The 13,572-nt window shown below is 27.2% G+C and overlaps 1 protein-coding gene across 2 annotated transcripts; it reads left to right on the top strand.

Moving 5' to 3' along the window:
• Positions 1 to 1,497: 1,497 nt before the first annotated feature.
• Bond (elongation of very long chain fatty acid james bond protein) lies at positions 1,498 to 13,074 on the top strand. Of its 2 annotated transcripts, none has more exons than XM_077410109.1 (7): positions 1,498 to 1,822; positions 3,518 to 3,635; positions 5,059 to 5,249; positions 6,182 to 6,271; positions 6,753 to 6,809; positions 12,261 to 12,503; positions 12,895 to 13,074. In XM_077410109.1, the coding sequence occupies exons 2-7, from the start codon at positions 3,575 to 3,577 to the stop codon at positions 13,051 to 13,053; spliced, it is 801 nt and encodes a 266-aa protein (XP_077266235.1). In that variant the 5' UTR covers positions 1,498 to 1,822; positions 3,518 to 3,574; the 3' UTR covers positions 13,054 to 13,074. The 2 variants fall into 2 exon arrangements, with proteins under 2 accessions (XP_077266235.1, XP_077266234.1); XM_077410108.1 differs by lacking the exons at positions 12,261 to 12,503; positions 12,895 to 13,074 and adding exons at positions 7,493 to 7,735; positions 8,108 to 8,579 and having other exon boundaries at positions 1,556 to 1,822.
• The last annotated feature ends 498 nt before the right edge of the window (positions 13,075 to 13,572 follow it).

Below are 13,572 nucleotides of genomic sequence, written 5' to 3'. Positions count from 1 at the left end.
TAAATATTTGAACTTTTTCTTTGCTTATTTTTAAAATGACTAATATTTTTAGCCTGTTTGGTTTTATTAGCATTAATAATATCTAAAAGGCATGTAGATATATATCGTAAATATATTTTAAACAAAGTATATGTTTCCAAAATTTCTTTTATATTGAAAAATAAATTATATATATTATATATAGTATTTAGAATATTGAAATTATTAATACTTAAATATTATAGATGGCATTTTTATGTTTTAATTTATTGAATAAAAGTTATATGAGTTAGTAAGAAATCCCATTACAAAATTACGAATAAATTGTGGTATTATTCATGTCATTAGTCATTTCTCGTTTTGACACATCTTACTTATTCCGGCCAAATATACTATGTCAAACATTTGAATGGATTCGTAACCGCTTTACAGTCCGAAATTCTTCAAAATTCGTAGACGACACTTAACTGATTTACATCGTAAACATGTTATATAATTCTGTATAGACGTAATTTTTTGGTAAAGGTTATGACTTCTATTTTCTTTATTGGTACACGGATGTATAATATCTATTGTCTTTTTATCGTCGATTGTTTCATTCTGATTAAACAATTACATACGGTGTGATACGGGAATGTATACAGATGTATAACGGAAACGATGCCGCAAGAAAATAATTTAATATTTAACAGCTGTTTTATTATTCAAAAGCGGAAAGCAAAATTGATAATACTCGTACGTGCAAGTTGATTTATATTAACAGAATCCATTCGCTGAGATAAATCACTTGTAAGGATGTATTCAGTAATTATTAATGTATATTTAAACATAAACCAAAATTTTCTAAATAAAATTGTCATTAGATAAACCAGAAGTGAAAACTACGCGAATTATTTCGTATAGTACAGTAATATAGGAATTATTTAATTAGTATAGGAATATATTATATATTAATTATACGATATTTACAAAGAATAAAGTCTTAAATAATTTTTATCAAACATGTAATGAGCAAAGTATCTAAAATTAAAAATAAGGATTTTTATTATAAGCTTCAAATATATAGATAAAAGTAAAAGCAAAAACATGTGCTCAAACAATTAATGTTGAAAATTTTTTAATTTTGTTTTGAATTTTTAAATTACACGCAATGTCACGAATGTTACCATGGACAATGTTATTTGTTCTTATTATTTTTTAATTGTCCCTTAATTATTTATTAATTATTATCCGCTTCTTTTTTTTAATTATCAAGTTAATTTTTCTTACCTCGTGCAATATCACGGTAGCTTGTACCTGTGCGTACCTTTTTCTTCAACGTAATCGCGGTCAATGTGATCATCTTCACGAATTCCTTCAGCGTTCTCCTTTTCCTTACTGTCTTTTTTACTACTCCCTCTTTTACGGTTCTCATGTAGACTTCTTATTTTCTTTCTGTACATTCTTTATCTCTTCTTTTTCTCCTTCCCTTAGTTTAATTTCATCAATTTAATTGATGACAAAACTACACTATTTCCACATTAATCGATCCGCATTCTCAATTTGAATGATCGCCGATGGCCTTTTATCGCGTCAATCAAGTAGCGGGATTACTAAAACGACGGTGGGGATTACAGAAAACGCGTTTGCTGGGCAACGGTCTTACTTCATGACATATAACCATCGTGCACGATCAGTTTCTGGTAGGCCGCGTCTCTCTTCTCATCGATCAGAACCTGTGTAGTTGTATTCAAGCTTTCCCGGAATTTCTCGTTCAAGCGTGTTGATCTCGGGAGAAGGTCGCGGTCACGAGGTTTCCGAGTTTGTGAAAATTGCAAGATTTCAATTGCTTATCAAAGAAGAGGTGAGCATGTTGCAAGAAATTTGCGTTTTGAAATTTTTTATTCAAGGTGCATCAAGTGGATTATTGATGCAGAGCTAATTGATTGATCAAGAGCTAATATATACAAATTTGTGATAGATTTTTATATCGATTATTTGTTCTTACAATTGTTTAAATATTAATGTAATAAATAGATAAAAGGTTACGTTAAATATTTATAATACTGGTAATGTTGCAATTAAATTGATCGCAGTGTTGTAAGTGACGATACGATTAATTACAGTTTGGTGATGATATCTGGATTAGTAACACTATGAACTAAATTTTATTATAGTGCGCAAGAATTTAATTAAATTTGCACATTGTGTGTTTATCAAATTCATGTGGAGCAAGAGTTAATAATTTACGCAAAGCAAAATTAAAAAAAAAAACATTTTATTAAGAGCATTTCTTGAAAAATATACAATTTACATTAATATTTTTAACAAAAAGGTAAAAAGGTAAATGTTTATGAATACATCTTTGCAAAAAATGTAACAGTTGTCACGTGCGTAATTATTTTAAATTAGAATTACACATATACACCTCTATATATGTGTTTCTACATTACATATATATTCGCTCATTTGCTGCAACAATTCAAAAATTGTGATTTTTCAGAGCAGACACGATTTCAAGTTTTGAATTATTATAACTTTCTATGAGAATTTTAAAATACCGTATTGGCATATCGCTTTTCTTGCAACTTTTGCGATGTTCTCACTATGACAATGGAGATAAGACTGAGATAAGACGTTATTGTTACCTACATAATTCCCTGAATGATATGTCACACTAGTGACACAGCTGCTTGCTCGAATGAGTTCGTGAAGGTTAAGCATTGTCGATTTAACTATAAATAGTACATGTAACTATTTTTTTTCCCTGTACAAATAACTCAAAAAGAGCGATTTTTTAGTTACGTCATATTGTTGCAGCAAATAAGCAATATATACATTCTCAATAAATATAAAGATACAATTGTTTTAATTTTGCAAATTTAAATTCTTATAATATTAAAAGAAATAAGATCGTGTTATGATATACGATCAAATTAGAACAAACTATTATTTATGGTCTGACCTTGGATCTTAATAGCCTATTACTAGTTCTATATGCATATTATACACATATATTTTTTAACTTGGTGCCGATTTTTTGTCGGACCAAGTTAAAACACATCAGTTATCGTTGGATCATTAAAATCTTTTCCTTCGCCCCCCTCCCCCCTAATTAAATCGATATCGATTTAATTAGGAAGGAGGGGGGCGCGACGATTTAATTAGGGGGGAGGGGGGCGAGGGAAGAGATTTTAATGATCCAACGATAACTGATGTGTTTTAACTTGGTCCGACAAAAAATCGGCACCAAGTTAAAAAATATATGTGTATAATATGCATATAGAACTAGTAATAGGCTATTAAGATCCAAGGTCAGACCATAAATAATAGTTTGTTCTAATTTGATCGTATATCATAACACGATCTTATTTCTTTTAATATTATAAGAATTTAAATTCGGAATTTGATGCCATCTTGGCGACAATTTGCTATCAAAGGTGTATTCTGTGTTTGCTGGGATATCTTTTATACTTCTTTTGTCACACTTACAAATAATATATCTCTTTGAGGTATATAAAATTAAAGTGATTACTAAATTCTTTTACACATATTTCAGATTTCCTGATAAATAATTCAAGAGCTATCCCTATCTTTTGAAAATTACATCACCAATATGACTAGTCTTATACGACTTGTTGTTAGCAATTATAACGAGGTTTTAAAAAACGTTAGAGGTAAGTTCTTTTCAACAAAACGACGCGAAATCTTTCATAAGTGCATTTAAGTGCGAGATATTTAAAATCGTGTACAGAGTTCATTATCGACGTCTCTCATGTACTCGCATAAATTACCACAGAAATTAATAAACATAACACAAGAACGTATGTTCCAAGTATCTATCCACCAGACAAATCACATAAAATTACTAAAAGTGGCGTGGTAATAATTTTTTTATTTCGCGTATAATGATACATTATTTTTATAATACTAATTTTTTGCAATGTAAGCGTAATAATACGCCTAACACTTCACAGATTTTAACAAACTGTTTTCTCGTACATTCTGATAATATAATTTACAATTATTTTGCTTTTTGTTTTATCACATTACACATAATTTAGAAGAAAGTACCCGATTATGAGATACCATATCTATTTTGTGTGATTGCTGGAAGTCTATGGGCAAATTTGAAAAATATAGTAGGTCATTTTGAAGGGAATTTAATAAGCTTTAAGATGCTGAAATGTAAAATTTAATTTAAATATTAATTTTGCTGAAAATTAGAAAAATGTGAAAAATGAGCTTTCGGCAAAATCGCAAAAGTGTGCTCCTATAATATGAGAGACCCCGGGAAATCGCTAATAAAGTGCAAAATACATGATATTGCAATTAAAAAACTTTATTTAAAGTTTTTGAAAGACAAATGTAATGGAGAAGCATATTTGCAACAATCGTAAACCCACTTATACTCAATATTGTACCTAATCTTCCCTTTCCACCCTTCCCTCTCAAATCAAGGACAGCACAGTCTTATAAATTCGTATAAATCTTTCCTTAACGTTAATATAGTATTATATTTTCTCTTCTTTTATTACTATACAATAACTTTCATACTTCAGCAACCCAGGAGTGCCCTGAGTATCTCATATAACGAGCACCACGCCTTGCGGTTTCACGATCACCAAATCGAATCTCTACAATTGAACAACTCAACATATCCCGTATTTTCCTATTAATACGACCTCACTCTATCGTTGCATGCAGAACTTATTGCCAAATATTTATTAATTATATAATAAACAAGATTTAAAGACTCATATCTCCATGACACTTGACAACATCCAATTTCACAATTTCTTTCTCTGCAACGACTACACGCACGATCAAACAATGAATTTTTCACTAAATAGGTTTTACCCCAAAGGCAATAAGTTCATGGTGGAACCAACAGATAGGGCCTATTAGTTTAGCAGAAACCTCGCTGTCGTATATTAGGAGCCTATCTCATAATAGGGGACTTTCCTTATTATTAGAAAGAACATAATGTACCTGCTATGTACCACCATTAGATATAAATATATATTCATAGTACATATAAAATATTTTATTTTTTCAAAAATTTGCCAAAAATTAATGAATTATATTTCTCTACGACAGATCCAATGGTGGATACTTGGCTTCTAATGGAATCTCCGGGTCCTATGTTATGTATTGTCGGCGCATATTTAATATTTGTTTTAAAAGCTGGACCAAAAATGATGGAAAAACGGCTGGCTTTTCAGCTGAATACCGTTATGATTTTATATAACGCATTTCAAGTACTCTTCAGTATTTGGTTGACAAGTTTGGTAAATTTAATCCCCTCTACAGTACATTTATTTCATCTGTACATTTAATATTGAAAACAAGAAAATGTGTCAAGATATACATATAAATACTCCATTCCACATTTTCTCATATTCTATATTCACACACAAAAGAGTGTTATATAAACCACTTGAAAATACTATAAAAAGGGTATTCTAGATAAATACTAATTAATTGTATGTTTGAATAGCTTGAAAATATTACATTATATAATTTATATACTGAATGTTATTCAAATTCAAAATTTTTTTATTTAAAAAATTTTTTTTTTAATTTTTTGAAATTTTTAAATTTTAATGAATACCTTTGAAATTAACAATATACAGAGTGTCTTATTTTAATTAATACACTCGAATTTCTCCGAAACCAGAGATATCGAAATCTTATTTTTTACGAGGTTGTATGCGGTATCAGAAAGAAAGTACTGGCTGCTTTTGCATTTCTAACCAGGCACTGCAGTTCGAACATGCACGAAGGCAATAATATTGTCAACTCGCATTTGGTCATTTGATCTTCGACGACCTTAAGTCATAGCGCGTTGAACTCGTAATGAGATGGGCTATAAACATAGGTTTTTATAAAAATTATTTTCACATTTTTAAAAATAAAGTTAACTTTTATTTGACCATAAAACCCGAAATCAAATTTTTTTAAATCAAAATATGTCCCCCTTGATATCATACAAAACTGAATTTTTGATATCTTGCATGATTTCTGAGAAATCCAAGTGCGTTGATCAAAATGATACATCCTGTATAGGTATACATATATATGTATATACCATTATTCTAAATCAAGTAAGATCAATACATGGAAATTAAATGAAAAATGATTTGATTAAATTATCAGCTTATTGTCATGTGCGTTTTGAGATGTACAATAATCTATTCTAGACAATGTTCGTCGATTTCAGATATGGGACGTTGATGTTAAAAATTTCTTTTTTAATCATGGATGTAATAGTCGTTTATCACCTAATTCACAGGACACAAACGCACGAGCGGTAAATACCTTTTTCCTAATTTTTAATAACATTTAATTTTAAATAATAAACTAAGTATAGGCTCTCCTGAATAAATCAATTAGGGAATAGAAATTGGAGCCACACGCGGTAATTATTGCGCAATTAATAAATAGTCAATAAGAGATAAGATAAGATAAAATATATTAGTCAATATACATATTCGGACTTTTCGACACTTTCTTTGTGTCATCTTCAGCGTGTAAACAAAATTAATATACATGAAAATTACATATTAACAAACGATAATATATTTTATCTTATTGATTATTTATTGATTGCGCAATAATTACCGCACGTGGTTCCGATTGCCTCTCTCACTATTCCCTATTTAATATATATATATATATATATATATATATATATATAGTTTAATTTTAATTTAAATAGTTTAAAAACAGTAGTTTTTAATAAATAAAACATATATTTTTCGCAATATTACATGTATGTATTGAATGTATAGATGTCACGAGGCGCTTGGTGGTATTTTTTCTCAAAAATTATTGAGCTTCTGGACACGGTAAGCGAACATTTAATTAAATTAAATAACAAAATTAATTGAATTAATTGATTAGTTAAAAATTAAAATGCTTGAGTTAGCCGACTCACAAAGATTTAAGAAGACAATGGAGCGTATACCCATGCTTCCGTTATCGATTAAAAGTGGAACCATTGTTTAGTCTTTAGTCAGTTACCCAATGAAAGCTATTGCAACGAAACGTTTTGAAATGTGAATAAAGCGTTTTGCTAACTCGGTCATCGGAAAAACATTTGTCGATTGTTCACATTACCTTTAACAAATTGAACAACCTTTTTTAAATGCTATTTTTTCAGACATAATAACAGAATATATTATAAAGCATAAAAAATATTAAATTGTTGAAACAAAAGCATTTTTGATGTAGAAGTAATACATGAATTTATCATAAACAATATAATTAATGAAAATTTTATTACTTACATACGTCTTTTTAAATTTATTTTTTTTTTATTATAAATTTTTACATTTATTAGTTTTATAGACATTTATATCTTTTTGAAATAAACATCATTAATAACATTACAAATTAAGATATCAATTAACAGATATTTAAAAAAAAAATTATCAAAAAACGTTTAAATAAAATTAGGCAAAGAATTTTATAGAAAAAATGTAAAAATGTAAGAAGAAATTTTTAATATTTAAATGTTTTGCTTTTTAAGGTATTTTTTGTTTTGAGAAAGAAGCAAAATCAGATTACTTTTCTTCATGTTTACCATCATACTATCATGGCCGTCTTCTCGTGGTGCTATTTGAAATTCCTGCCTGGTGAACAAGGTGTTATCATAGGTTTCTTGAATTCTTTGGTCCATGTTATTATGTACAGTTATTATTTCACCGCCGCTCTTGGCCCTAAGTACAAAAAGTATCTTTGGTGGAAGAAATATATGACTTGGATTCAGCTGGTAATTAACTTTTACATATAATTAACTGTCAAAGTTTTATTACAGATTTTTTAATATTTTATTACCATCAATTTTTGCCCATCTACTAATACAACCAATTGGAGGATTTGTATTTTTATAAATCAAAATAATATTATGAGTATAATATTTTTATATTATATTCTATCATAATATTTTTGGCGCAATAGACATATGAAATGATATGAGATTTCATTATACATATAAATGTCTGTTTCATCTTTTTTAGTTTTTTTCCATTAATATTGTTAACAGCACTTATTTATATTTTTATTTTAATTATTTGTTTAATTAAATAAACAGATTGTGGAAACGTTATACAAATTTAATACTTAAGATTCTTTAAAATTTCAGGTGCAGTTTGCTTTAATGTTAGTCTACTTAGTACTAACATTAATCTTGGATTGTCGAACACCAAAAGCTCTGACTTATTTCTTCACAATAGTCGTAATAATCTTCATGTACCTATTTAGCGACTTTTATCGTCAAGCGTATAAAAAGAAAATAACTTAATTATGAATGTTACATGTTGCAAACAATCAGTAAATACAAAAAAATAATTTAAATCTATTTATAACTAAATTTTATACAAATAATGAGGGAATAATATTATTACAAAAACATGAAACAAAGTGGCTACAGTCTACAAAGTGTGCAGTAATGTTTAAATTGTGTCATTGATTTTTTGTCACACAGTGTGTAATAGATAGATGTACATATAGATATATGTAAATAAAGAGAAAATGAGATTTATAATTTATAGAATGTCTGTGTAGCTTATTTTTGAGTTTTAATTAAAATATCTATCTTTTTAAATTGCACTTTTAAATTTTCGAATCTGTTTGTCGACATCAATATCTAAATATTTTTCTTAATACAACACTAAGTTTTTTTAGTCGTTTTTAAATAATTTGCAATTAATATATTAGGAATTACAATTTCCATAATACTATATTATTAATACTATTATTAATTTCTATAATATTATTAGATTTTATATTTATGTCAAGATATAAGAAGTTCCAATATTTATACATTAGATATAAATATAATTATCTATAAAAGATCATTTCTAATTATTATCAGATACATGTTTTATAATTATATTATATTAGATATCAGATTTAAAATTCTATTTTGATTTAAGTATGTAGGAAAATGTGGTTAAAATCGTTAATTGATTGCAGGATTTAACTTAATTGAAATCTTAGATTTAATAATTAAGTAAAAAATTTAGTAAATAATTTAGTAATTAACATAGATTAATGTTGAAAAAAGAGAAAGAGTCATTAGCGTTGAGGTAGAATTATAACAAAATTGTGTATGTATGTGGATTATTATGTATACAATTTTTAGATTAAATTGCACAGCTTCTATAGTCTGTAAGTTCATAAAACAACAAAATATGGATACATAATATGTCAAGTATGTATGATATATAATTTATTAAATATAAATCTTTTGGAAATATTTTTCCTATATATCCAACATATATAATTATGTAATAACTATATATACAATTATGTCCTACCTTATTTTGGATGATTTATAATTGTAGCATATTGCAATCAAAGAATTAAGGAAACATAACATATTGAACAGTTTAAAAAGAAACTTGGCTATTATCTTGGTGGGTTTAAAAACGTTTAATTTTTAAAACGTTTATCATGTAACAGTATATAATTGTATTCCCCTCAACATTGACATGATCCGATTTATCGGGAGTCCCTGTAGAGTATGGATATTATTCTATATGTAATCTGTAATATTGTTGCACTATTTAAAATGACTTAGGCGAGCAGGCAACGTATAGTTTTACATAAAGTAAAGTAGACGATATGAGAGGACTATTCGTGGAAAAACGACCCGTATTAGCCAAATTGTAAGGATGAGGAGAAGACTGCGATGTTAGCTACATTCCGATTCGACCCATTAGTAGGACCAATTAGACAAGGACGCCAAATCAGCTGTTGCCGGAGAAAGCCAAGAATCTGACGGGGCTGCCTGAATATTCGAGGTTCAAATCTAGTAGGCCTACCGGTGAAATTAATGACATGCGCACACGCCAGCTATCAAGGCGGCCCATGCTTTGACCTTTATCAGAGAAGCTGAAAACTCACTCTGCGGAAAGCTGTGTTACTGTGCACATCTTTTGTAATTTCGGGAGTCGTTCTCTTTATTAGTCGGATCGCCGTTCACTATTAAATAATCATCACTGAATAAAGCTATTGCGTAAGATCGTCGAAGTTAGACTACATCGCCGAAGTTATATTATATCGTTGTATTAAATCTGATAAAAATTTGTCGAGAAGGAATTCCAGTTGGCAACTATAAGAAATTCATTAATAAATCTGTATCCTCCTGTCTGAGTCAAAATCTTTTTGTTATTGATTTAATTATTTAGTATGTTATATATTGGATTTAACTTAGTATATATATTGTATATATCTATCGGATGATCAATTATATTGTAGGGTCCTTCCAACTATCCAGTCTTGAGTTCTATTTGTTTTTTTTTTTTTTTTTACCAATTTTATAAAAATTGATTGACGTCCAACAAATATTTTTGTTTTAAAATTTAGAGCTTTGACGGCTACGGACCGGCTGCGTCGAGTGAGGGTGATTGTTATAATTAATAATAGAGTCAGAATTAAAACCCTGTCTCAATCATTATTTTTATTTATCTAATTTCAACATTTTTTAAAAATATTTCTAACATTTTGAAAGTTATGAAATGTTAAACAACACTTATTATTCATCTAAACATTCTTTTTACGAAAATCAACATCATTTATATTGCAATGCACAATTATTTTATATTTTTGATTGGATATATTAAAACAATTTTGTACAACAAATTTTGTATAACAGTTTTTCATATACTGGCACACTTAATAAATACGTGATAATAATCTGTCCATTCAAATTAATTGAAAATATAAGAGACAGAGAATGAAAATATAAGAGACAAAAAATATAAGAGACATAATTTGTCAATGTGCGAATTTGCGTTATAAAATGTTAAATATTCCGCAGTCATTTGTTTTATGAAAAGTATGCTGACTTGATAATTGTTTAAACTACTCATCACTCGTGATGTTTACAATAGGTCGCGTCGTGTCAGCCACTTAATTCATTCGCGAATTGCGCGCCGAAGCTTAAGTAAATAGGTAATCGTATGAAAAAAACGTTCGCGTGTCACCGTATTAATTTCCTTCAAGATGCGATTGCGTCAAGTGTTACGAGAAAACGTAATTTTTCCCTATAAACAGTCTCATTGTTCTATTGGTCCGCTATTACTTAATTTTCGCTATTAACGATCTGTGAACGTATGTATAAAGGCGCAACAGTTATCCAAACAGGTATGAACGACATATTTGAAGATACATGAAAAGTAGATTTGGAATAAAGAATGAAAATTATAATTGTGTTGATATTTTTTTACGGAGGCAGCAATTCTATTTAATGGTGGCCTATTGACTCAAATTTATTGACTCGTTTTTTGACGAACTATTTCGTTTAGTTAATTAAGTTAATTAATTTATAAAAAATTTAATACAAAAAACATATCTTTCTTTAATTATCGACTTGTAAAAGTGGTACCATTGTTCCGACAATTAACTAACAAAAATTATTGCAAACAAACATTTTGAAACATGAACAGAACGTTTTGCTAATTCGTCATCAGAAAATTATACGTAGATTATTCGCATTATTTCTAATAAATTGAAAAAAATGTTTAATATTTTCTCCTTTAAACAAAATATCAAATATGTTATAAAAAAACATAAGAAGTATATTCAATATATCTTTTTAAAATATTAAAAATCTAAAATCATTAATAATGTATCAAATTAAAATTAATAAATAACTATTTTATATAACTATTTTATATAATATTAAAAAGAGCGTTTAGTTGAAAAAAAACAAGAAATTTTGTAAAGAAAATATGTAACTTCTAATGTTCTGCTTTTCAAGGTATTCTTTGTTTTGAGAAAGAATCAAAGTCAGATTACTTTTCTTCATGTGTACCATCATACTTTAACAGTCATCTCTTCGTGGTGTTACTTGAAGTTCTTGCCCGGTAAACAAGGCGTCCTCATAGGTTTTTTAAATTCTGTGGTCCACGTCATTATGTATAGTTATTATTTTATCGTGGCACTTGGCCTTAAGTACAGAACATTTAATTAAATTAAATAACATTTTTGATGTAGAAGTAATACATAAATTTATCATAAACGATATAATTAATGAAAATTTTATTACTCACATAAGTCTTTTTAAATTTATTTTCTTTTTTTATTATTAATTATTACATTTTTATCAGTTTTATAAACATTGATATCTCTTCAAAATAAAAATCATTAATAACATTACAAATTAAGATATCAATTAACAAATATTTTAAATATCAGAAAACGTTTAAATAAAATTAGGCAAAGTATTTTATACAAAAAATGTAAAAATGTAAGAAGAAATTTAATATTTAAATGTTTTGCTTTTCAAGGTATTTTTCGTTTTGAGAAAGAAGCAAAATCAGATTACTTTTCTTCATGTTTACCATCATACTATCATGGCAGTCTTCTCGTGGTGCTATTTGAAATTCCTGCCTGGTAAACAAGGTGTTATCCTAGGTTTCTTGAATTTTTTGGTCCATGTTATTATGTACAGTTATTATTTCATCGCGGCTCTTGGCCCTAAGTACAAAAAGTATCTCTGGTGGAAGAAATATATGACTTCGATTCAGCTGGTAATTAACTTTTGTATAATTGACTGTTAAAGCAAATTACAGAAATTAAACAAAGATATGTTTATAATATTATAAACATGTATTTTTATAATATTATAAATATATCTAATAATATTTTATATTATGTTCTATCGTAATATTTTTGACGACATACACATATTTTGTTATAAATTCCTGTGTTATTTTTCTTTGTCATTCTTTTTCGTTAATGTCGTAAAATAGTAGTATCTATTAATTTGACCAAAAATGATAAGATGTTCCGCCAATATCTATTAATTTAATTTATATATAATATATTTTTAATTTAATTGTTTGTCAAATAAAATAAACAAATTACGGAAACGTTAGCTATACAAAATAACTCTCTAATTAATTCTGTTTCAAATTTCAGTTGCAGTTTGTTTTAATGTTAATTCATCTTATATTAACATTGATTATGGATTGTCAAACACCAAAAGCTCTGACTTATTTCTTCGTAATAATTACTATAAGTTTTATGTATTTATTTAACGACTTTTATCGTCAAGCGTATAAGAAGAAAATAAAGTAGTAATTAGTTATAAATAATTAATTATAAATATTACACTGCAAATAATTAATAAATTTGACAAAACTAAATTTATATATAATCTATCTTTATCTAAGTTTTATATAAATAATAAAAGAATAATATTATTAAGGAAACACAGAACAAAATATATGGCTACAACCTATAATGCAGCAATTTAATTTAATGTTATGTCTTTTCTTTCTTAATTATTTATTTATTTATTTATATCTAAAAATTTAAATTTATTTATTTTATTACATTTTTATATATATATATATTTCACTACTTAAGCATTTATTATGAAAAAATGCACATAATTCTTTTTAGCCTCTTCCGGTTTGACCAAATATAATTACAATAAAGATCTTATTAACTTTTAAATTTTCCTATACAAACTATATATTTTTAATTTAAAAATTCAAATAAAAATTAATTTGATAAAAATTTAGTTCAAAAAAATATACATAAATATGTATATTTCTAATATGTCTTATTTAAAATTACTTTGTTATACGAAAA

This window comes from Temnothorax americanus, unplaced genomic scaffold (genome assembly GCF_048541705.1).
Source record: "Temnothorax americanus isolate GAGA-0224 unplaced genomic scaffold, ASM4854170v1 Scaffold28, whole genome shotgun sequence".
NCBI lineage: Eukaryota > Metazoa > Arthropoda > Insecta > Hymenoptera > Formicidae > Temnothorax > Temnothorax americanus.
The sequence above is the reverse complement of the archived record's forward strand: the minus strand, read 5'-3'. Positions and strand labels throughout refer to the sequence as shown.

Coding starts and splice junctions, on each gene's coding strand:
- Bond (XM_077410109.1), top strand. CDS start 3,575: ATGACTAGTCTTATACGACTTGTTGTTAGCAATTATAACGAGGTTTTA. Junction 3,636..5,058: donor GGTTTTAAAAAACGTTAGAG/GTAAGTTCTTTT, acceptor TCTCTACGACAG/ATCCAATGGTGGATACTTGG. Junction 6,272..6,752: donor AGGACACAAACGCACGAGCG/GTAAATACCTTT, acceptor TTGAATGTATAG/ATGTCACGAGGCGCTTGGTG.